Here is a 23,892-nt window from a genome sequence, read left to right as displayed (position 1 = left end):
ATATGTTAGGAGAAAAGCTTCTGAGTGACAATTGTTTAATTTGATTTTCGGTCGTGCAAAAATAGCAACTTATGTGAGTAGGAAAAATAAGACTGAAGTTATTTCTTGTCAAGATGTATTGGTCTTTTATTAATCTTTTATTAATTAAAGCAAGAGTAATCCCAAACTATTCTTTTTTCAAAGCTATGAATGATTTATCATTCTTTAAATTTAAATGGTGCTGTAGAAATGTTTTATGCTCAAGGAGGAGATGTTGAGGAGATGTTATTTTTTGCGGTAATTGAGTATTTTATTATAATGTAAATGTAAGGAATTAGGGTTGAATTGTGTTTGTAAATGCTTTTTTCAGTCTGTGTCATATGTTTAATTGTAAGAACCTATTTTGAGTTTTTAAAAGTATTGTACAGTTTTTTTTTTTGGTATTGACTGTAATAAAATGAATTTTTCCAAAAAAAAATAATAATAATTTAAATAGACACATCTTGTGATGCTTGTTTACAAATAAATGTTTTTTTATTATATGGATCCTTTTCAAAAGAAGACGATGATGTATTTAATAATCATCAGCTTCTTTAAATGTAAATATTACAAACTTTGAAGGATTTAAGAGTTTATAATGCTGTAGTTTGTATCTTAATCAAATTACAAAAAAACTAGCAAACATTTATTGGAGGCGTTTCTAATCTAGTGCTGATGAGTGTCATTAAATTTGACATCACTCTCTCTTCTCTCTTTTCTTTTTTTCCATTTTCTGAAAGTTGTAAAAACAGTATTGTGGAGTTTTTCTTTTGTTATTTGAGCTAATTGAAATGCAAAAAAAATGATTTGTGGTACTCTCCCATTCCCTGCACTCTGTTTACCCATTTAGGATTATTTCCACTGTTGAGAATCCTAAAAATGTATAATCAACCAGACTTCATTTGCTATTATTTAACGAACTGTAGGCTGTAGCCTAAAAAATATAAGTGCCAGAAGCATCAGACTGAAAGACTGAAAGAGTCTACCACAGATTTACAGGAGTAGGAACAGTAACAATTCATTCTTTATTTCAAAATCTCCTTATTTACAATATACAAATTTTACAAAGGAAAACTGTGATTTTGATTGTTAATTTAACATTTCATTAACATGTAAACACACAAAAGTTTTGCAGATTAACACAGAGACTGTTTCTGCCAGCATTAAATCTCTCTTTCATCTGTAAAGTGCATCAAAGTCAAAAGAACCCAACATACAAATAGACATTCTCTCACAAACAACATTACTTCAACATGTTTGCTTTGGGATCTTGAAATATTACAGAGGATTTTCACTGACATCAGTATTTTGTACCTGCAACAGGGCAAACCAATTTGACCATTGATTTACGAGGTTTCATCCCCATCATTACTAATATATAGATTCTGATATTGCAAACAAAACATGAATTGAGAGAAAGTTCTGGCAGGAACTCTTCTAATGTGCACTGTAACCAGCACAGGGCACTTGAGTGTTCAGAGGTAGAGGTGTAGCGGAAGACAGTGCTGGATCAGACTCTCACAACAGAGTCCAAACTCAAAGTGACCCGAATCAGTGGAGAAAGTAGCGGTCATTCTGCTCAGATCTATTACAGTGGCCTGCAAAACCGTCCATCCTGGGCCGACCAGATGAATGGCTCCTTTATTTAGAGCAATTTTGTGAGGGGACAACAGTTTGAGCTGACCATTCACACAAACATCTTGACGTACACCAATGAAAGTCCACTCAATATATATTAACTTACTTCCTTATGCACCACGCTCCTTAATCCAAAGATTTGACCGCTACTCTAAATCGGAAATAAACCAGGAGTTATCTCCATGATGGTTGAGTGGTCGCTCTGGGAATTTTGAGGCCTGGGATTCTGGTGCCAGGGCTCTTGGCTTTGGCTGCACTAATGATGGCCGTGCGGATTGTCTTTGCAGTTGTAGCAGTGGTTGGACTATGTATGGTGTGGGAGGTTTGGGATTCAGAGTTGGGTGCCAACCGTTTGGGCACACGAAGCGGAGAGCCCCTCACGAATTGTTCGCGACCCTTGTCCTTGTCTTGGTTTAGCTTCTCAGCACTATTGCCTTTTTGCTTGCTCGTTTCAGCTTGGGTGTTTACCTTCTGCCGGTTAGGTTTAAGTTCATTTTGTCCACCAGCGAAGCGTGTCATTAGCGATGTGCGTATTGCCGTGGTGCGTACAGGCGAAGCTCGGGATATGTGGCTAGCTGATAAAGCATCAGAAGAAGTCGGTTCTGACTTTGTGCGTACTCTTGGAATACCACTGCTGTTGGAAGGTCCTCCTCGGGGCACCAGAAGTCTTTTGGTGGGTCCTCGAGTGGGTGATTTTACCAGACGGGAATCATCCTTCGTATGCGGTGAGCTAGCGCCTTCTCGCTCCTCGGCTTCCCGCTCTTTTTTCCATTTGGAGCAGTGGTTGGTGGCAGGCCGTGTCACGGTTGGTGAAAGGCTCTCATAGGAGCGTAAGCCTTTTACAAGTGTGTGGCACTCCAGTGTCTCTCCAACCCGGTAAACATTTTCTCTTTCCGGGCTAGTAGTCTCCTGCACAAGAGGTGGACTAGCTTCAGGAGGGGAGGACGCACTCTTCCATGTCTCTCTCTCCAGATTGGTGGCCTTTTTGGATAGTGTCTGTGGTGTTACTGCCTTTTGAGATAGACACTCTTTGCCATTCACACAATTGTTCTTCTCAGAATCCTCCGAGCCATCTGCTGCGATCTGCGTCAGCCTTTCAGAGGTGTGTTGAACCTGTTTCTCAACTTTCAAAACTTTGTTAGGGGATAGTCCTGTGAGCGGCAAGACATTCACTGCCCCCTGCTGATGTGATGCGATACTTGTTTTTCCTAAAGCAACAAAAGCGTTATCACTGGGGACAGTCCTTGTATTCAATCCAGAATGGCTTTTCATGGTGTTTGGTGGAGCCGTTGCATCTTGTTGAAGGCCACACATAGAATCTGTGATTAAACACAGAGATTGTTTGACCATTTTCATCCCTTGTTCTTTGCCCTCAGACTTGGCCTCATTCTTTTGTAACGAATGTCTTTTAAGCTCCGAGTCTCTACTCGATCTTTCAAGATGAAGGTTCGAGTCTGGGTGTTGGCTGTCAGATTTCAGATTTCTCTCCTCGGAGCGCTGGAAGTACTGCGAGAGCCTACGCAAGCTGCGGCGGCTCCCCGTGTAACTTAAACTCCTCTGCAATGCATGCTCCAAGTCGTCAGAGTCGCGTTCTGCTTCCAGACCGGTGCAGAGAGCCAGAGAACGACGCTTCTCCACATTCTCACGCTCACGAGCCACACGACGCTGCTCTTGTAGCTCCCTTTCTGTGTTCTCCTAGAAACAAAAATGAAGTCGTATGTTTTAGAACAACTACAAGTTAGTTTCAATAAGCATTTTAGTAAATTGGTTTGAAGAAACCATTTCAAACCTAACATGTGCTAGGGCTATTGAAATTATCCTGGGGAGTTTGCAGTATGATGTGAGGTATTATCACCTTACTTTTCTATTACTACTTTAATCCAGATTTAAGTACTTATTTAAAAGCTCTATTGTTGCACTACTACTATATTGTTGCTTTTAAAATGTTATTAATACATAATTGATGCAAATGAGCCCTATAAAACATACAATTCTATTGTTTTGTCAAAAAAAATCTATTTGTATCAAACAAGAGATACATTTAGCTTTAAATAAATTAACTTAGGCATGTTTTGTATGTATATATGTAATTGTAATTAACTTAGTTAGGGAGTTCATTCCACCAATCTGCCCAGTTGGTGGAATGAACTCCTTAACTGCATCAGAACGACAGAGTCACTTGTTGTCTTTAAGAAACGACTTAAAACTCAACTATTTAGTCTCCACTTTCCTTTCTAATTTGCAATTGCCTCTCTAGCTATACCAATAACTGTACTCAAAAAAATAATAATAATACTTACATTACTAATGCTTTCCTTCTTAGACTTTACACACCTGAAACTTTCCTACAGCACCTATTCATTGTTGCTCTTATAGTTGTGTAAATTGCTTCCTTGTCCTCATTTGTAAGTTGCTTTAGATAAAAGCGTCAGCTAAATGACTAAATGTAAATGTTGTTTACACATAGATGAATGTCATTATAGTAGGTTTTATTTAATAATATATTTATACTTAATAATATAATATAATATAATATAATATAATATAATATAATATAATATAATATAATATAATGTAATATAATATAATATAATATAATATAGCACTATTATTATTATATATAATAATATAATATAGCACTAGAATTTAAGCTAATTATATAATCAGTTCAGAATAAAGGGAATACTGTAAAGCAGGGGTCTCAAACTGCTGGCCCACAGGCCCACCGCCCGACAAAACATATATTTTTTTAATCACTCTCATAGTTGTGCAGTTGCATACAGCCACTTGTCGTTTTGACCACCCACCTACTAGACATTTAAAGTACTTTACTATATATTTGGGTCACTTTCGGTTTCTCTCAGCATGCTGTCGAGAGTAACGCACATTTAGATTATTTCTGGAGCTGATTTAAACGTTGAAATAAATGTCAACAAATGCTCTATTTTAACTAAAGCTGTATTTTTGTGAATATTCAAATGTCATTAGATTATAATCAGTTTTATACCACCTGTTTTTTGTTGTAGAAACTCCTCTTAATGACTTACACGTTATGCTGGTGGTGTAAATTTGATCATTTTGCTAATATTCGATTTAAATGGTCTCATTAATAGATCTTCCCAATAAGCATATTAAGATTTGTATAAAAATGTGCATTGGTAAACTTTTACAGCAGGCTGAATTGAACATGTTTAAGTAAATGTGAACATATACATACTTTTCCCCTCTTTGTGGTAGTTTTACAAAAAAGAGGGATTGAGAAGAACAATTGCCAGTAAAGTCAACAAAGTTACCCAAACTTTTTCTGCTGTCTTACACTATCTGTTAAACTTTAGGTTAAGCAACAATTGATTGGGAAATAGTTATTTTTATGCCTTTTAGTAAATTGTAGTATTTTCATAGCAATTTAAACTACCCCTTTAATATTTACAACAATAATCAAAAAGAATGAGCTTTGATACTCTGGGGAAGAAGGTCTGAGAAGGTCTGAGAAGGTCATCTTCATCAGGTTTCCACTTTTTTCTTGTGCTTGAATGTTAAAACGGCCCTCCTATGAATTGTCAGTCACTGATATGGCCCCCTGACTATTTTGAGTTTGAGTCCCCTGCTGAAAAGGCTTTGCTGACAGCAAAATTGTTTTATATATATATAAAAAAACAACATTTAAAAGAATTTGATAGTGATATAGTGATAGTGAAACAAAATCTTTACTTTCAGTTAACGTTAACTGTCAATAAGATTTGCGATGGTAACAAACATGAAAATGGAAAAAACAACTTAAATGATAAGAAATAGATATATAATTTTTGATAGAAATTGGGGACCTTTTACGCTGTTTTTAAAAGGTGGTGGATTTGGAAATGTTTTACTAGAAGATTAGTAATAGAGGTGATATTGTATTTTGATGTAAAATACTGAGAAGCCTTTTGTTTAGTTTTTGTTTTGTTTGTTCATTTGTTTGTTTGTTGGTTTGTGTTGGATCTGACACATGGAAATGTGTATGTACATGTTACATAGTTGCTATAATATACTTGTTGTTTCTACAATATCGTGACTGCTCTAATGTGTGCACTTAAAATATTAGTAAAGACTAAAATCTACATTTGTCACACTTCAAAATTCTTGAATATTAACATGTGCAAGTACATAGTGCATATTATCACATACTTTACTGTAGCTGGATATTGGTTAACATATTTGTTACCCTATAACTAGGGCCAGACTATTTTTGTGGAATGATTTTAGGAGTATCATAACTAAAAATGAATATATTAAATGTATGTTTACAATACAAATTCAATTAGATCCACTTATTTGGTAAACAAACCAAGTATCTTATATAATATCTCTGCTAGGAGAAAAAAAAATTTACTTTATAAACTATATTGTACATATATCATATGAACATTTTTATATTAATATTATTAGATCACAATAATATTTGTGAAATTAATTTAAAAACTGAATAAATATAAATTTACATACATTTACACAATAAATAGACTCGATGGGCTAAAATCTGCGGATTCCTGCAAGCGCAGATTGTTATCTATAACTTGGTTTAAGGTCAATATCTGTAAGAAGGTTTTACTAAATTTTACGCTATTTATACTGTAAGTTACATTTAACATCAGAATAACTGCTTGAATAAAAAAAGTGATTCTCATTTTTTATTTGTTGCAATGTAAAATGTTTAGTAAACATCACAAAGCCACTCACCTGTACAGCTCTTTGGAATCTGTGACAGAAACAGTGGAAGATATGACAGGCTTCCTCCAGTTTAAAGGTCTTGTCATCCTCACAGAAAAACTCCACAAGAGCTTCACTGCTCTGCTGTAAACTTTCCAGCTCATTCTGAGCTTCCTTCAGCCTAACCTCTGCATCCTAAACAAAGAAATGATCAACATGAATGCCAAACAGGCGCTTCAACATCTGAGAATGATCTGGACAGGTATGTACCTGGAGAAATGTTCTTGTCTGCTGCTCGATTTCAGCGTCTGCCTGAGCTCGCACTCTGAGATCAGCTACTCTGCTTTGTAGTCGAGAAAAATCTTCTACCACAGACTCTTCTGACAGCCTGACCAGAGACAGGGAGAGAGAGTGGGTTTACCGTTTACTGGCATATCAGCTTTAATGGATGTTTATAAATATAAAGTCTATGAATAACTTTAACAATTAAATAATCTTTAATACATTGGTTTTTAGTGATAAAACAAAATAATAAATAATACATGAACAAGATAATAATCTACAAGGATGTTATTGCAATACTGATATTTTGGAGCAACTTCTTTAAGTAAAGTCAATATAAAGTCTAGTATCTTGTATTCTTCCTGCTGTGGGCAGGAGTTTAAATGGTTTGACACCCCGAGAAGAAAAACCCTAAATGATTTTAATGGCCGTTTTGTTATTAATAAATAAAATAACACAATAACCGGTATTTTGATGTAAAATACATCACATTGTACAGCTACAAGATTTCTTATTTTATCTTATTAAAGATGTATGTAGATCATGCAAAAACAAATATTTACTCCCCATTCTCAACCTCAAATGGTTCCTTTATGGCAGGGGTGCCCACACTTTTTCTTATGAAGGGCCCATTCTCACTCTTAAATTTGAACATGAGCCAAATTTTGGGCATCTCTGCTTTATAAGTTTTTTTTTTTCTGATGAAAACACAAAGGAAAATACATTTTCAAGAAAGTTGGATACTGGTTACATTGACTTTCATAGCAGAACAAACAAATCCTATGGAAGTCAACGGTTACAGATTTTCAGCTTTCTTCAAAACTACTACTTTTGTGTACAACAGAACAGGTTTGGAACATGTAAAGGGTGAGAAAATGATGACAGTTTTCAGTTTTGTGTGAATTGTTCCCTAAATTTAAGGCTATTTTTGGTATTAAAATGTGAAAATGCAACAATGTGCTTTATTTAAATCAAAATAGTTTCACATTAATTTTCTATATTAAATAACTAAATTTATTTGCTTATTTATTTATTTATTTATTTATTTATTTATTTATTTATTTATGCCATATCAGCTCCATTGGCTATGTTCATGACAACCTTGATAATACATATTCTATAACAGGGTCTCTGCAGATATCATAATGTCAAATTTAAGACCTTTTAAGACCTTTTTAAGACCATTAAGTATTAAATTTAAGACCTATATCACAATATCAAAAACACGCGAGAGAAAATGTAAAAGCACAAAATTAGGGGTAAAATAAAGTTATTTAAATTGAACAGTAGTAAAGTCAGGTTAAATGCACCATTGAACTACAGAAAAAACAAACATCTTAATGCAGATTTATACTTTCACCTGGCACCGCATCGCACAACTCACGAAACGGATTAAGGCTTTTATACTTGACACGTTCACCATTGAGATATTTTTTTTTAAATGACAGGGGGCGGTCCAAAAAAACAGAAAGTAAAATCAGACGAAAAAAAAGATAATCATTATCATTGAAGATGTTTTTTGGGGGCCTCTTTTTTGTTTTAACAAACTTATCCCTCAGAGTTTTTCCAAAGTTTTACAAAAACTTTCCTCCTTTCCTATGGCTGTTGCAATTTCTAGCCAATAATTATTGGTCATTCTGGCAAGCAGAAATGTAACTGTGATAGAAAATAGGTAAAAACTTGATTAGGATTTATAGCTTACTGTACAATTCACTCTTCAAATAAATCCCACTATCAATCCCATTTTATCACTAAAATAAAGTTAACTAGTCTCTGCTGTACAGTGTTTTGTGAATTTCAGTAAAGTACTTCAATTACTCTGTTGTGGTAATACTATAGTTGCTATGGTAACACAACAAGTGTATTAAAAACAAACTACCCAGTGCTTTATTTTTATTTTTTTACAATATAGGGAATATTTTTCTACAACTCAACACACTTTACTACAGTAAAACTACACTGTATTTCATTTTATCAGTTCACTATTCTTAATACTACAGTATGCTGAAGCATCTCTGGAAAAGCCCGAAAGGAGTCCGATGGAGCGAGAGCAGATCAGTCGCATGTGAGCAGCCGGTGTTTTGAGAGCTCGCAAGCAGTTTTGTCCATGAACAAAGGAAACCAGCTCTCTCGTATTACAGCGCTCCCAACTTATAAAACTGCGCTTGCGACATTTGTCAGTGAAATAACGGCATACTCTGCCAGCCAAAATCATGTTGCGCGCACTCAAAGCAAACTTCCGCAAACACAGCGACCGCATTCGCCGCGCACACTGAGTTTAATATCAGACAGTTGATTGGCTATTGCAAGTTGACTTTTTTGTAGTTGTAATACCGCAAATTACAATTGGACTAGTGAAATAAAGAACTACAACACCCCAAAAACCAAGCAACAACAAAAAGAATATAAGTGAGCATTAGATGTAGCGTTACATGGACATCGCAAAAATAAGACCTGTACAAAAATATTTAAGACCTAGAACAGCAAATTTAAGACTTTTTAAAGCCATAAATTTAGATTTTTTAATTTAAGACTTTTTAATACTTTAAGACCCCGCGGGGACCCTGTATAAATAATTTACAAACAGCAGTTTCTTGATAAACTAGTGCTGTTAAACCATAAATCACATCCAAAAAGATATTAAAATTTACGTTAAGTTGTGTACCGCGTTTAATTTCTTGTATATAAATATATGCATGACTATACTGTATAAAATGTTTGTTTATATTTATATATAATATATTATAATATAATATAATATAATATATGAGCAATATCACATCAGTATGTATAAAAATAAATGTACTTGTTTCTTTTGTATATTTTTTATTTTATGTACAATATCTGTATGTATTTACAGTTATATACACAAATAAAAAGTGCAGACATGTATTATGTAAATAAACTTTTATCTTGGATGTGTTTAATTGCAATTAATCTTTTGACAGCATTAAAACAAACATTATACAATAGAATTAAAAATATGACAACAACACAAATAAAAGGTCACATTAGATGTAAACTTAAATAAAATATATAAAAATAATAATAAAAACATAAAAATTCTGACCTTGAAGCTGGACTGACATGACTTAAGCGACTGGAAAACATCAGCAAATCTTTATCCTTCTTCACAACTTCCTATAGTGAGAAAAACAAAATCCCATTGTATTAAAAACTACAAAACTCATCTAGAAACCTCAAGATTCCATTCCTAAAGATGACCACAGCTGTTACATTTACTATATGTCCTACAAACAAACCTGCTGTCCATCATTTTAAGTGAAGTTCCTGAAGCACTTACCATGGCAACAAAATGGAGGAGGTTCATGCCTGGTTTGTTGGCTTTGGTGTCGGCCAGTTTGAGTAAAGAGGAAATTCGGAATCCAGCAGCATTTCCAGCGTAACCACCCTGCGAGCACAAAACGTTAGTATTATTTTTTTAAATCCAAAACAGATAAACACGATAGATGTGTCGTTCAGATAAAGCACTTACAGCGTTCATGTAGTTTCCTGCTTTGAGCACCAGTCTCAGGATGTAGTGGAGCTCAGGGCAGCTCAGCAGCTCTGCACAAACAACACACGAGCATCAAGTACAAAGCAAATCAATGAGACTCTCCATCAGCTTCCAATTACACTATTAAATATCAGAGCAAGCCTCCATAAAAAAAGGTCTGTGATATGCTGTGGCTCACATGTGAGCTTGATTTAGGGGGTGAGCTACAGCTTTCAGGGCTGTACAGGTCCAAACAAATCCAGGAGAGAGGAAGTTCAATGACTATTTACCTCGAGCTGCCTCCCGCAGACATCTGGCCGCCACACAGAGAGAGGTTACAGCTGGGTCAAACTCCTGCTGGAGAATCATGACGTCCAGGCGCATGCGAAAGCTGCACATGATGATGATGAGAGGAAGAGACGATTAATCAGAGGTCAATGAAAGACAGAAAGAGTAAGAGTATTTAGTCATGAGCTCTTACCTGGGTATCTCCACCAGCAAGAGAATGAAGAGATCTGGCTCTGCTAGTAAACTACGGTCACCATTGAACTTTTTGACTCTGGCCTCCTGAGCAGAAGAAAATACAAACACAAAGTTTAAATATCTGATGTTTAAACTTGCATGTTACATACTATATAGAATGCACTTTATTTTACATGAAACAACATCCAATTAAAATTTTAGGAAAGTTTTTCTGTCTGGAAAGAATATTGTTAAATGCAATTAACTTTTTTTAGTGTAAAGTATATTGATTACTACTAGGGATGCTCCGATCAGGATTTTTGCAGCTGTAATTGAGTACTGATTCCTTATCATGGTGATCGGCCGATACAGAGTATTGATTCTAATGCTTCAAGCTTTATAATGCATTAAGCACATTTTTCCTCTAAGTATGAACTTTAAGAGTAGATTTCACCTTACTTAAGAAAATAAATTAAGGATGCTGCATATAATACCTTAAACACATCTAGTATAACCATTTATGTGTAAACATGTCATAGCCAAAAGCAGCTTTAGACTGTATAAACATGGAGCCAGATCAGTCTCAAAAATAATGCATTTACAAAATAAAATTCATACAAGCATAGCACAATTCACATTTACAAACTGCAATTTGTACATCTGTTAACAATTCGTGAATTCACCAGTAAAAATCATAAATATTTCCAGAAAATAAATAAAATTTGTGTATTTATGAACAGTTTTGAATTTACGAATTGTATTTGCACATTTATGAATCGTGTTTTGAATTTACGAATTCGATTCGTGTATTTTTATAATCTTTTCTTAATTTTTTGAATTCGATTTGTGCATTTTTGAATCATGTTTTGATTTTTTTATTGGATTTGTGTATTTTTCATTTATGTTTTGAATTTGCATATTTTTTTATATTTACAAATTTTACTTGTGTATTTTTTAAAATCTTTTTTAAATTAATGAATTAAATTTGTGCATCGTGTTTTGAACTTTCAAATTGCATTTTGTAAATGGGAATTGTGTTGTGGATGTATAATTTTTATTTTGTAAATGTATTATTTTTAGATTGATCTGGCTCCATATATAAACAGTCAATAGACTGTATGAACAGGTCGCACCGCATCTGTATACATTTTAGCTGCTGTGACGCGAGCGCATCGATCGCTCACGATCCCACACATCATTTACCTCCTCACGTGGCATAATGGCTGTAGGCCATGTATAATATTTGGCAGCGCATATGCATTTTCCTCTGCTTGTAAACTTCTAAACAAACACCTGTGATCAGTTCATGCAATTGCCAGATTGGCTAGTAACGATCAAGTCATGAAATGTGATTATCGGCTGATACCAACTTTCGACCGATTGATCGGAGCATTCCTAATAACTACAGTGCAGTGCATACTTTGCATGTCTGCTGCATGTGCCGAGATTGTGTCAGTGATTTTATGGATATAAAAATTAACATATGCCAAATATGTATTGTTTAATGCAGAAATTGCAATGTGATTATGGTAGCATGACAGTATGAAGTACATTCCTACAAATAGAAAACATTTATTATATTTGATACTACATTTTGTGTACTTGCATGTTAAAAGCATTTAGCCGAAACACACACTCTTTGAACATAAACACTTCTATCCATCTATCATCTATCCATCCATCCACAAAAGTAGCTTACTTTCATTAGGAAAAATTGTAGCCTCATCTTATACATTTGTAGTCGTAATCATAAAATAATGTTATGGTTTCTATGGCACATGGAAAAACAATAATATATTTTCACACTTCACAATATAACTTTCACACTTGACCAATAAACAAAATATAATAAGCTATTATTACATTACTCATTTCATATAACAAATGAATTTACTAAAAGGACAAAACTTGTTATTAATATCCCACATTTCTGCCAATAGATGAAATGATTACTATAGTAAAACCATTATAATAGTTGTGATTTGTGTGAAAAAAAAATCTAATACCCTTAGAGTTGTTGCGAAATGTTTCAGATGTTAGTTTAAATTGTGAAACAGATGTTTCTTACTGGATTTCACAGTGTTGTTTAGCTGTCAAGTAAATTACTGGGTCAAGTGAAACACATTCTCTCTAGCTCAATCAGTGCTGTATTTTCTTTTAAACCAAGCTGATAAATGGGCTGTGGGGTATGCAGAATAGTAGCACTATTCTGTTCAGCTTTAGGAGTGTTCAGTGATATTTAATGGTTAGTGGCCCCAGCATGACCTTTAGGAAAAGTTGAATCTCACTAGCAGCAAAATGTAACATCTACTAGTAACAGTCTAGCAATCTTACTCTGATTGTAAATTCATAACAAAACGATAGTACACAATGCACTCTGAGTGGTGCTATAGCAGGCATTATTACACAGCTCTCTGGAATACTTGATTTTGATTGGTCAAACATGACATTTCAAGGTATGTTGTTCCCAGATAATGATCTCTGAAAGTGATAACAAGAGCTAATGCTGATACTACAAATCATCTTGACCATTGATGCAGAGTGAATACACTCATATTCTTATTTCTATGCTTAGCTGTCATGTCGCTATTCTTTATATGGCACCATTTTGTGACTAAGTTAGTGTAGGCTACATTTCGCCATTTTGTTTTGTTAGCTTTGTTTGATTAATGAGGTAACAATTTAGTGCAGCTCAGATGTTGTGTGTCTAATTGTTTAGTTTTGTGGCAAATAAAGTCCAGTCTGGGACTTATTAAAAACAGAATGTGGACCAATAAGAAGAAAACTGTATATCTTTGTGCTCTAAGTTGCACTTAAAAAAAAGAAAAGAAAAAAAAAACATTAAAGCATTGAATGCTGTGTCTTGCATTTTAGACATATAGTGTGTGATTGGCCCCTTAAGCTCTGATCAGATCACATGACTTTTATTGCCGGTTACGAAAGTCATAGTGACTTAGTTTGATTTAGAGTTAGATTTTGCGATTTTGTCTTGATAAAATCTTGACTTGTCGTCGGTAACAAATGTGCCAGACTACACGTTCCTTCACGATCAGTCATCCTGTGATGTTTATGACGAGGGTTATTTCACATAACAAGTTCTGCTATAACAATATTCCTTATCTTATTTAATTCAATAATTTGAATCTTATGTCAATCTGAATAAATACTCATGTTTGCTAAGTACTAGGCAATACTATTTAAGAGCAGAAGTTATGACATTGATAAGGTTAAACTTATATTTCCTTTTTAATAATAAGATATTTTCTTTTAAATCTAAATGTATATTTTCCAGCACTGGGTTGCTTATTAAGCACTCCCTTGCCTGAACTTGCCACGAGTTAGACAGAAAACGAAAGCACATTAGCACCAAGGAAAAATCAGATGCTCAAGACATAATCTTTAAAATAATGACATATAAAAAAATGTGCAAATATATGACAGAGGTTTGTGATACAACAATTACAGAGAAGCGTTAATTAATTCCTTATTGTCCAGGGAGTGAAACAAATCATCCACTTGCACAGTTGAGTAGTGGACGGCTCAAACTAAAATATAACTAGTATATTTTTCTAGGAAAAAATGTATTTTAAATTATTGGAAATATTTTTCTTATCTTATATTAAAATTAATTTCGTTATAATTCGGTATTTTGGGATAATTTTTATCCTAATCTTAAAGTATTTTTTGTTGGTTAGTTATCTAATATAGAGGTTCCTAAACTTTTCAGCCAGCGACCCCCAAAATAGCAATGCCAGTGACTTGCGACCCCCAATATCTACTGAGGTGGTTATAAATACAGAAACCTTGCATGCAATGGCGCACTCACAACAATAGACCCAAGTTTATTTTTCGTAGATTTTTTAAAAATGTATGTCAGTGCTGTAAATGTGCCAGAAAGTTTAACCTGATGTTATAAAAAACAATCTGCTGCATCTGATGTCTTTAATATAAGGTGATTACCCCAGGGGTCGCAACCCAATAGAACTAGTAACTATAATCTACTATAGTAACTATATACAGTAGTACATAGTAACTATAAACGACTTTTTTTTTCTTTTTAGTAGCTTATGGATAAAATATGGTAATTCTTATGGTTTAATAAAAATACATTTATTTTCGGAAATCACCAGGAATGAACCCCCATTCATTGCCCGCGACCCCTCTGGGGGTCCTGAGCCCCACTTTGAGAACCACTGATCTAATAGATAAACAAGAACAACGAATAACATCTGAGTGCTTAAAAAAACAGTCCGCTATATGCTTTAGTGCCACAGCACAAACTGGTCAGTTAAATAAAATATTCATAGTTTTAGAGAACCTTAGAGTAAAGAGTTTTTAATGAAAAATCCATTGCGCCAGTCAATTTTAATTTGTTTAATCAAGTAGTTTGAATAAGCAAGACAGGCTTTTACAATGTATTAGCAGCACTAAACATGTTTCCAGAGAATAATAATGAGTGGAGATGTCTGCATTATTGTGCCAGTCTGTCAAAAAAATTGCTTTAAAACACTTATCTTATTCACCCGAGACCCACCCATAGGTAAACATGCAGCTAATTTGATTACCTGACTCACTGATTAACGGCAACACCCGCAGATAAAGGAAAATTCTGCTGAAATAGTGACAAAATCATGTATTCTGACCAGGGCATTAGGCACCATCTACACTAGTGTGTTGATTTTAAAATGTACAAGTCAAGTTATGGTAACGCCTCGCGTCCACACTCCTCCACCATCTTTAACCTGCGAAAAACACTGAAAGCTCAGTTTTCATTTGAACATGCCATTCTATTTTAGTGTGGATGGATCAAATGCAGACCCTTGAATACAAATTTGTCAAGCCTTTTTCATATGACCATGACCATTAACCAACTGGTACACTATGAGAATGAGTGCCAGCAAAATATCCATATGCCCAGTGAGAGGTCATCAAGGTATCATGCATTTTAGGTTGCAAAGTTTGGACACAGAGATTATTTTTTCTAAAATAAAAATGAACGAGGAGTGTTTTCATTCTAAAACAACGTTTAAAAACAAAAATACACTAGTGTAAAGTTTTAAACTACTGTTTATAAGCCTGTTGGGCTTTATTCTACAATAACAACCACCTAGCTGTACATTATCTCATATGTATTCATATGTACTCATGGTGATGTTGTTTGCCAGAAGATAAAAAAAAAAAAATATATGAAAGATACACACACCTTGAGTGTTGCTTAGACTTCGTAAATAATTTCTTAATAACACAAGAAGCAGCCCCAGTTCATTCACGTTTTTACTTTTTTACTTGCAAACATCTGACCTCAATGGACTGAAAAGAAGAAATGAACTGGAAATGGTTTCCACATCAAAGGCAAAAGCTTCAGAAGAAAACTCACCAACATAACCCTAGACAAATGGATGTTTGTAGGCCGTTTGTTTTGGAAAGATTCTTTTTTTATTGTGCTTTACTTATATTTTTCCTTCAGTGTCCAAAATTTTAAGATTATAAGGCAAGTAACTTTAAGACTGAAATCTCTTCATCACTGTGGCAAACGTATTTCATTTCTAATAATCAGAAACTGAAACAGGAGACCATATGGGGTAAAAAAAAAAAAAAAAAAGATCAAACAAGCACCATCACATCTAACTCTTTCAAATATAAAACAGACTGAAGTGTGGAAGGATAGACGTGTACGTTTCTGTGAAGTGTAGCCACACGATACCTCTTCATTATCAGGCAGCAGCTTGCAAAGTTCTGCCAGTTTCTCAGCTCCATAACGCTCTGCGGCTCCCCGTCTCACATCCTCTACCATTTCAATAGCAGCACTGAGAAGTGGAAGAAAAGGAAACAATGAAAAATATGACATCAACTTTGAAGCATTTTTTTCCAAGTAGTCTGTATTACAAACCTTAGTATCAGTTATAATAGAGTTTGAGTTAAGGGGATGCACTTTTTACTTTGAATCCTCAGATAACACTGCAGTCACGTGGTCTCATGTATGCACTTTAAAGTTTCAGGGCCTACTATGCTATCCGAACAGTGCCCAGGCCCGTTTCCCGGATCGTTTGATAAGTGTGAGTTCTCTAAATCAGGCTTAGGCACAGTTCACTTGGCCAGCCCTGGCACGGTTAGAAGAGGTGGGCCACAGCGCGGTTCACTTGGGCGCCGTACGCTTGTGTGTAAAACTCGCCTCAGCCCGAAACTGAAAGAGAGACGTGACTTTAAAGGGACTGTTTCATATGGATTTATTAATCATTCTTACTGTTCAATGAATGCAAACTGTCATAGTTTATTAAAGACGCAAACCCCACACTGCACGACAGCTGCGCCTTCAGCAAACCTTATAATTCCTGCAGCACGTGGACTTAATGATTGTTTAAGAGCGTCAAAAGTGGCTGATCTGTTGGACAAAATATTTGATCATGTGTCACCGCATCCCAAACGACTTAAACGATATAACTAAAGAAATCACCACTGTGCTGAGCGAGAGTTCTTACTGAACAGCGCAGCATCGATGACGTAAGCGTACCCAGGCCCGAAAGTAATGCAAGTGTGGGCCGTCAGGGGAGACGGGAGGGGGGACAAGCGTGCTTTAGCCCGGTTCAAGGCAACGGTCTATAGTGCGAGTACGCCATCAATGTTAAACAGTAGCAAAGTCCCTTAAAGGCAAGTCATTCACTCAGCAGCCATCTTTGAAACATCTCTCAGGCTGAACAGGGAAGCATCAAATTCTACAAACTATTTGCCAAGCTTACGATAACATTACATATTTGAAGTCACCAATAAAATTAATCAACAGCTGTCTCACAAGTCTTATTTCTAAACGTTCTAATCAAACAAAATCTGCATTTTTTCAGGTTGCCCAAGCTAATGCACATACAAACTCGAAAGGAACAAGATCACAACACCAACCTCATTTATGGCCGTTTTACACATTATCATATTCTAGATAATGATGGTCTCATAGCGATAGTCTTCTGTAGTAATTCACAACTTGATGTTGTTATCAAATCTCCTCCAGAAATTACAGAGACTCTTCATTTGCTGTCATGGAATGTGCGTTTAACAGGACAAACTGTACCTCGCGTTCGTTACATACAGGTTAAAAAACGTTTTGTTTCAAGGGCATTTGATTCATTTAAAAGTACAGATTTCAAGCTTTATGTGGATATATTTTTTATGTCTGTGAAGCAAGTAGTCACTGAGATATGCAGGTTTTTTGACCACAAAAAAACCTGTCATAAATACCCTGAAGAGAAATGTCAGTCTACAGCGATTGATGATTGGCTCCTGTGCTAGTAGGCAGGGCTTCATTTACCACATTGACCATTACACCTTTCACCATTCAGAACTATTTGAGTGACATGTCTTTATTTATTCTATAGCCTTTGATATTAGTTTATACACATACAGAACTTTTTGTTTATGGTTTTATAAATACTGTGAATTCAGACACACATGACTTTGCTATGTATTTTTTTTTAGATTTCAGCAATTTTAGCATGTAAGCCTAACATTAACATTTATATTGCCTAAATTATCATTATACTTCTAAAATATTCTGCATTTTAAAATAGTTAAACTCATCTAATTATTATTAATTTAAAGTTTTGGCAAACTGATAAACAGCACAATCTCTGCAGTAAACGGCTCCTCTCGACCCAAATAACGTCATAGTTGCTTGTCAATCCAGTTTTACTTGGTTTTTTTAGCCATAATGACGGACACAAGCCCACAGCTGTTTCCCCTGCTCGTATCAAAAGAGATTTACAAGACCACACTGGTGTAGGCTTTTTTATTTTTATGACCTGTAATTGTTCATTGCGGAGTGTATTGAAGGCTCTCACAGTTTTCTTGCAGAGTTAAAAATAAAATAATGAAAAGGTAAAGGGTCTAAGGAACAAAGATCTGCTTTGGCCATGGAGGTGTACACCTACACTTCAAAAGTGGGTGCTATTGTGAAGTCAAACAGTCAGGGAAATGGTTTTTCTGTGTGAGCACTTCGTAATTCCTTCACATGTTCTGACAGATATCAGCTTCATGGAAGAGCTTTTAATACAAGCGGGCCCTGCTGCACCCATATATTTACTCAAAGCAAGTGCTGACATGAAATCTCAAAGCTTTTTTTATAAAACAAAGGCCACTGCATTGAAAGGGATGTATAATGATTAATAGCTTATGATTTCCTGTCTGCTGTGCTTTCAGAAAAGGATAGCTTTTCATTGGAAACACCTGAATCAGAATCTCAGACTTGGAAAAGAAGTTCTTGCATAGATCAGGTTCCATTTCTCATTAAGGTTCATTTGGGCTCAAAGCAGGTGTGACCTTTGCCCATCTTCACTGATCGTCAAACCCAGCTGTTCTGACTGGACGGCATCTTCTCAACACTTGTCATCTGCCCCCAGGGGCCCTGTTCATTCACACATCTATCCTCCATCTGAGGGCAATCAGTAGCTCAAAAATAAACACATTATGAAGCTACTGACCATCTAAAGTGTTAATATGCTCCATCTAAGACACCTTTATGTCCTGTTTGAAACAAATGGGACTAAATAACAGCCCTTGTTTTAGAGCAGCCATTACAGAGGGTGCAAATATAAAACTAATCTATATGTGATACAACAAACTCCCTTTGAAAACAAATCCATTCACTTGCAACGCCTCCAGGCAGTTCATCCAGTCCAAGTGAATAGGGGAATCCTGAAATCCCAAAAACCGCTTGTTGAACTCATTTCAAATCAGCGCCCAGTCCCATTTTTTGTTGCGCTTAAACACAAATTATGTTTAAAACTTGTCATTTCCATTTTGCTCCAACTACTACACATGCACAATGTTTGGCATGAAACAAATCTCCTTTACGACTGTTTCAATGGTAACCCGAGGACAGTTAAAACACAGGAAGAACAGAACCTTCAGCAAAGACTTGTGGTCAACACTAAAAGCACATGATATGTAATAGTATGCGTTTTGAAATCCTTTCTATTGTCGAAACTTAACACAAGCACATAGTAGTTACCAAACGACATGTGAATCTGTACAGATCTCCCCCAAAGAACTGCTGGACTATAAAGCTTAACAGCTGGATAATTTGACTTTATTCTGGCAGCCATTTTCCAATTCGTAGTAATGAGATTTAACTGTCTTTGTATATCTAAAGTCTTTGAATATAATAAATATGGTATATAATAAATGGACGCAACATATTCAGCAATTATTTTTGCTAATGAAGATAAGTGACCACGCACGAATAAAATGAAATGGCCTGTCTAATAAAACAATCATACGCGATTCACTTAAAATAAAAGCTTACATTTTCAACTGCCGTAGAAATATTCCGACATTCATACTGCGTTTCGAGTCAAGCAGCGTAACCTGCAAACACAAAAAAAGATAATGAGCTCACAAACCCAAACTACTGGCAAAAGTGACAGCTTAAATGGAAAAATAAAGAAGCTAAATAAAGCAATCTTAAATAAAAATAGTTGATTAGGATGCAGTTAATCCTTAAAAAAGCAATAAAATAAAGTATAAACGATTTCCAAATATATTTATTTAGCCAACCACTGCTATTAAATATTAATATTGTGCCTCTGTAAGGAGTTCCTAAAAAAAAAAAAAGTAAATTCTGTTATTAATGGCTTCCCCCTCATGTTGTTCCAATCCCTTGAAATGTTCCTTCATCTATGTAACAAATTATAAAGATATTTTAGGTGAAATCTGAGAGCTCCCTTATTCCTGATATACAGCAATGGTCCAGAGACTTTCAAAGGTCAGAAAAGGAACCAAAAATTGTCAAAATATTCCATGGGACTTCAATGGTTCACCTGTAATCATATGAAGCACTAAAAACACTTTTGTGCACTAAAAAAACTCTAAAAGATTAGGGGGCGCATTTACTACAGGCAATACGATGCTTGCATGCAATGTTTTTTTTAGTTCCTTTTCAAGACTTTGAACATCTCAGAACCATTGCTGTCTATGAAGGAAGCGGGAGCTCTTGGATTTCACCTAAAATATCCTAATTTGTGTTCTGAAGACAAAGGTCTCAGGGGACTGAAACTACATAACAGAATTTTCATTTTTGGGGTAAACTAGCTAAAATATAAGTTAAAGTTCAAAAAGTTTTTATCAAAAAGTTTTTATAAGGTTTTAACTTTTATAAACATCTGTTTTCTATTCAATTGTTTCACTCGTTGTCCATTTTAACACAAAGACTGAAAATGATCTGAACCAGAATAATCAAAAAGAGCTTGGGAAATGGTTTATGTTAAAATATGTAGTTTGTATATCCCCAGCATCTTCCATATTGTAGGTATTAAGAAATGTGTGCTTACTTTGTCCATACTAATCTCTTGTGGAGATCTGCACCGCAACAAACTACGCCGAAAGCCATTGGCCCGCTCTGGCTTTTTGCCCTCTTTTTGCCCAAAAAGTTCATCTAGAGAGTTTAAGTCAATGGTGAGTTCACTGTCCTCATCCAGTGAGCCACTCCACACATTATTACGGCCCTCTATGCGTTCTTTAGGGATCCGCTCCCAGTTGAGATTTCGAAGACGGTGTTTACGGCCAGAGTCAACGCGGGTCAGACCATTGACTGAAGCAGGAGGGGGCAGTGGAGGAGGAGGAGGTGGTGGAGGAGGAGGGGGAATCGGGGGTGACGGAATGGAGATGGTGGCCATGAATCTCACTTCCTGTTTCTGGGTGTCAAGGTATCTTCCATGAAATGTTGAAGATGATAATCCACAGGTGAAAAAAGACAATGTCCACTCTGCTAGTTCCTCATGAATTTGTACCTAGGGTTGAACACAAGAGCGTTAGACTGAAACAATAATTTAAGCATCATTACTTTGCTCTTCCATGTCTTTCTGAAATCATTGTAATATCTGGTGTTCAGGAAACATTTCCTAAAATCAATAAAGTTGAAAAGAGTTTGCTCTCCAATATCCTCTGATGACTGAAAAGAAAGTTCATTTCACGAAAAAAAGACTAAACAAGAATGCATATCCTAAAAATTACTTGGAAAAACTACCCTGAAATCTTCTTGTATTGAAGCAAAACCAAATCCAAACCAAGACCTAACCCAAACCAACCTGATCACAATGCCAAAAGGATGCAATCAGAGACTGGGTGTTATTACCCTGGTTACACAAATCAGTGTCATCATCACAGATCAGTGTTAATAAGATGACATCATGCACACAAGCATGAATCAACATAGAGTGAGGTTCTTTACAGCCACAAGGCAACCCTACTATGGGGTCAGGCACCTGGCAGCACTTGTCGATCAATTAACATAAGGGTGTCTGTAATGTGTGTGTGCGCTGTACTGTGCTAAAGGCAGTAAAGCATTTAACCTGAGGTTACACTTTCATATTGGTCCAGGGTGTTGAGATTTCCCAGCACGTGAGAGTGCTCAAGCACTGCATTTTCTTCCTCCTCCAAGAAACTCCTGCTACATGTGTTGTGCTCAGAGCATCTACACACACACACACACTACGTGATGTTCCTCCCGCAGTCCAGTTAATTAATGCGAATGAGGCCACAGGACAATGACAGAAAAAAAAGGGGGAAAGCGAAGCTGACACAGTTTCTGAATTACTGGCAGAGCAAACAAGAGGTTGTGCTGCCAAAAACATGAGCACGCTGCAACTGGAAACCATGTGTTTGTGTTTTTATTTTTTTCCTCCCACATTTAAGACTGCAAGTAATCAAAGTTCAAACAGATGAAAGAATGTGATTGAAAGGATCTAAGAACTAAAACTGTTTATCAAACAAAACTATTCTAGACTTAACCTTCATGGTTTCCATCTCTGCTCACATTTTTATACTTTCAACAAACTTCTTGAGGTACATTCTGAGGTGTTTTAAACCGAATGTAAGAGGCCTTTTCACATTAATGAAGCAAATGTGAAATTCTTCTGTGGATTCTATGGAAAGCGTTCAGTTTGAACAGGCACCCTTTTAATTCTCTTCAAAACCACCTGAGTGCGCTCTATCAACCTTCATTACACATAACATTTAGGGGAAAAATAATAAATTATCAGAACGGAAAGTCCAAATAATGGCTCAAAGTCATAGCCTATGTCATACCTTCTACAAAGGCAGATCAGTTGTATTTACATTTCTTAAAGCGTAACTTAATGAAATGTAGTAAAGTTGTCACTGAAGTTAAGCTGCGTCTTCGATGTATAAGAACATTTGTTTGCTTTTAGGAAAAGTCAAGGAAATTAACCTATTTAATCTCCAGTACATACAAGAAGAATAAAAGTTTTATTTCGCAAACGTGAAGAAAGTGTAACGTGTGTTTACCTTATATTCCTGTTTAATCTAAATGACAAAGAGCGTGTACAACAGAGGAAAAAAGTAAAATGCTCATTTCAAGACTTCACTTTAAATAACTAATTTGAAAAGAAGCTCAGACTGGTGTACAGTGCAACAGAAAAAGGCGAGGATAAATAAAACAGTACTTACGTTTTTCTTCGTATGCGCATGTAATCCAATTGAACAAAATAAAAGAGCTATAAAATATTTCCTTACCACAGTGAGAAATTCTCACGCGTGTCTATGAGTATAAAACAAACGGCAAACACTCACTGGACGACTGGGCGTCCCGTTAATGCTCTCTGTACACTGAAGGAAAACTCTCCATTGCAAACTTTCTGTGCGCTCTCTAGGCACGCGCATGCGCAGCAGATGATGCACCTATTGGGCTTCCCCGACAGGGTTTTACCAATCCTATCTCTGGCAAAGATTGTCTCATGAATATTACTTTACGCAGTTTGTAAAGTTCCTAACCGATTTAGTGGAAATGCTTATTGCTTAGCTAGAGGATGGTTTTAGTGTTTTTATATTAGTAATAGGCTGCACTACTATAAATAGCTCATCAAATGATGTTACTGGATCAAGGGCGTAGATTTGCTTTTGATTTTGGGGGGACCTAATTTGACACCGAGCGAATTTAAATGTAACGTCACATTTAAAAGTTAAAGGAATGTCTGACAAAAAGGTGTTTTATCAAAGACTTCCGTTTACTGAGGGCTTATTTGTGCATAATCGCTTACCACCGCGTCTGAAGATATTGACATTTAAGCACTTTAAGCTAAAAGATTACTTTATATGTCCGTGTTCTTTTCTTTCTCTGAGCATGCAAACAGAACAGCACATGTTCTATTTTGCACTTAAAAAAACTTAAATAAATTAATTAATCCAATATAATTAGTAGCAAAACAGCATTAAATAAATCATGTCTTATGGTGCAAAAGTAAATTTACATGATTTTACTTTGACAAGGAATGAATACAGACTTCTGGAAAGGGGGAGGCATA

At 35.6% G+C, this 23,892-nt stretch overlaps 1 protein-coding gene across 2 annotated transcripts; it reads right to left on the bottom strand.

The window, feature by feature from the left end:
- Positions 1 to 1,010: 1,010 nt before the first annotated feature.
- Positions 1,011 to 23,199, bottom strand: fhdc2 (FH2 domain containing 2). 2 transcript variants are annotated; one of them, XM_087281294.1, is made up of 12 exons: positions 21,922 to 23,199; positions 20,902 to 21,360; positions 19,878 to 19,939; positions 16,290 to 16,392; positions 10,605 to 10,690; positions 10,414 to 10,514; positions 10,124 to 10,194; positions 9,932 to 10,039; positions 9,698 to 9,768; positions 6,616 to 6,733; positions 6,376 to 6,540; positions 1,011 to 3,351 (listed from the first exon to the last, which is right to left on the bottom strand). In XM_087281294.1, exons 2-12 carry the CDS (start codon positions 21,244 to 21,246, stop codon positions 1,831 to 1,833), a joined length of 2,751 nt encoding a protein of 916 aa, XP_087137420.1. In that variant the 5' UTR covers positions 21,247 to 21,360; positions 21,922 to 23,199; the 3' UTR covers positions 1,011 to 1,830. The 2 variants fall into 2 exon arrangements, with proteins under 2 accessions (XP_087137420.1, XP_087137419.1); XM_087281293.1 differs by having other exon boundaries at positions 23,039 to 23,199.
- Positions 23,200 to 23,892: the final 693 nt, after the last annotated feature.

The sequence above is a fragment of the Danio rerio genome, chromosome 14, assembly GCF_052040795.2.
Source record: "Danio rerio strain M-AB ecotype USA chromosome 14, GRCz13ab, whole genome shotgun sequence".
Classification (NCBI taxonomy): domain Eukaryota; kingdom Metazoa; phylum Chordata; class Actinopteri; order Cypriniformes; family Danionidae; genus Danio; species Danio rerio.
The sequence above is the reverse complement of the archived record's forward strand: the minus strand, read 5'-3'. Positions and strand labels throughout refer to the sequence as shown.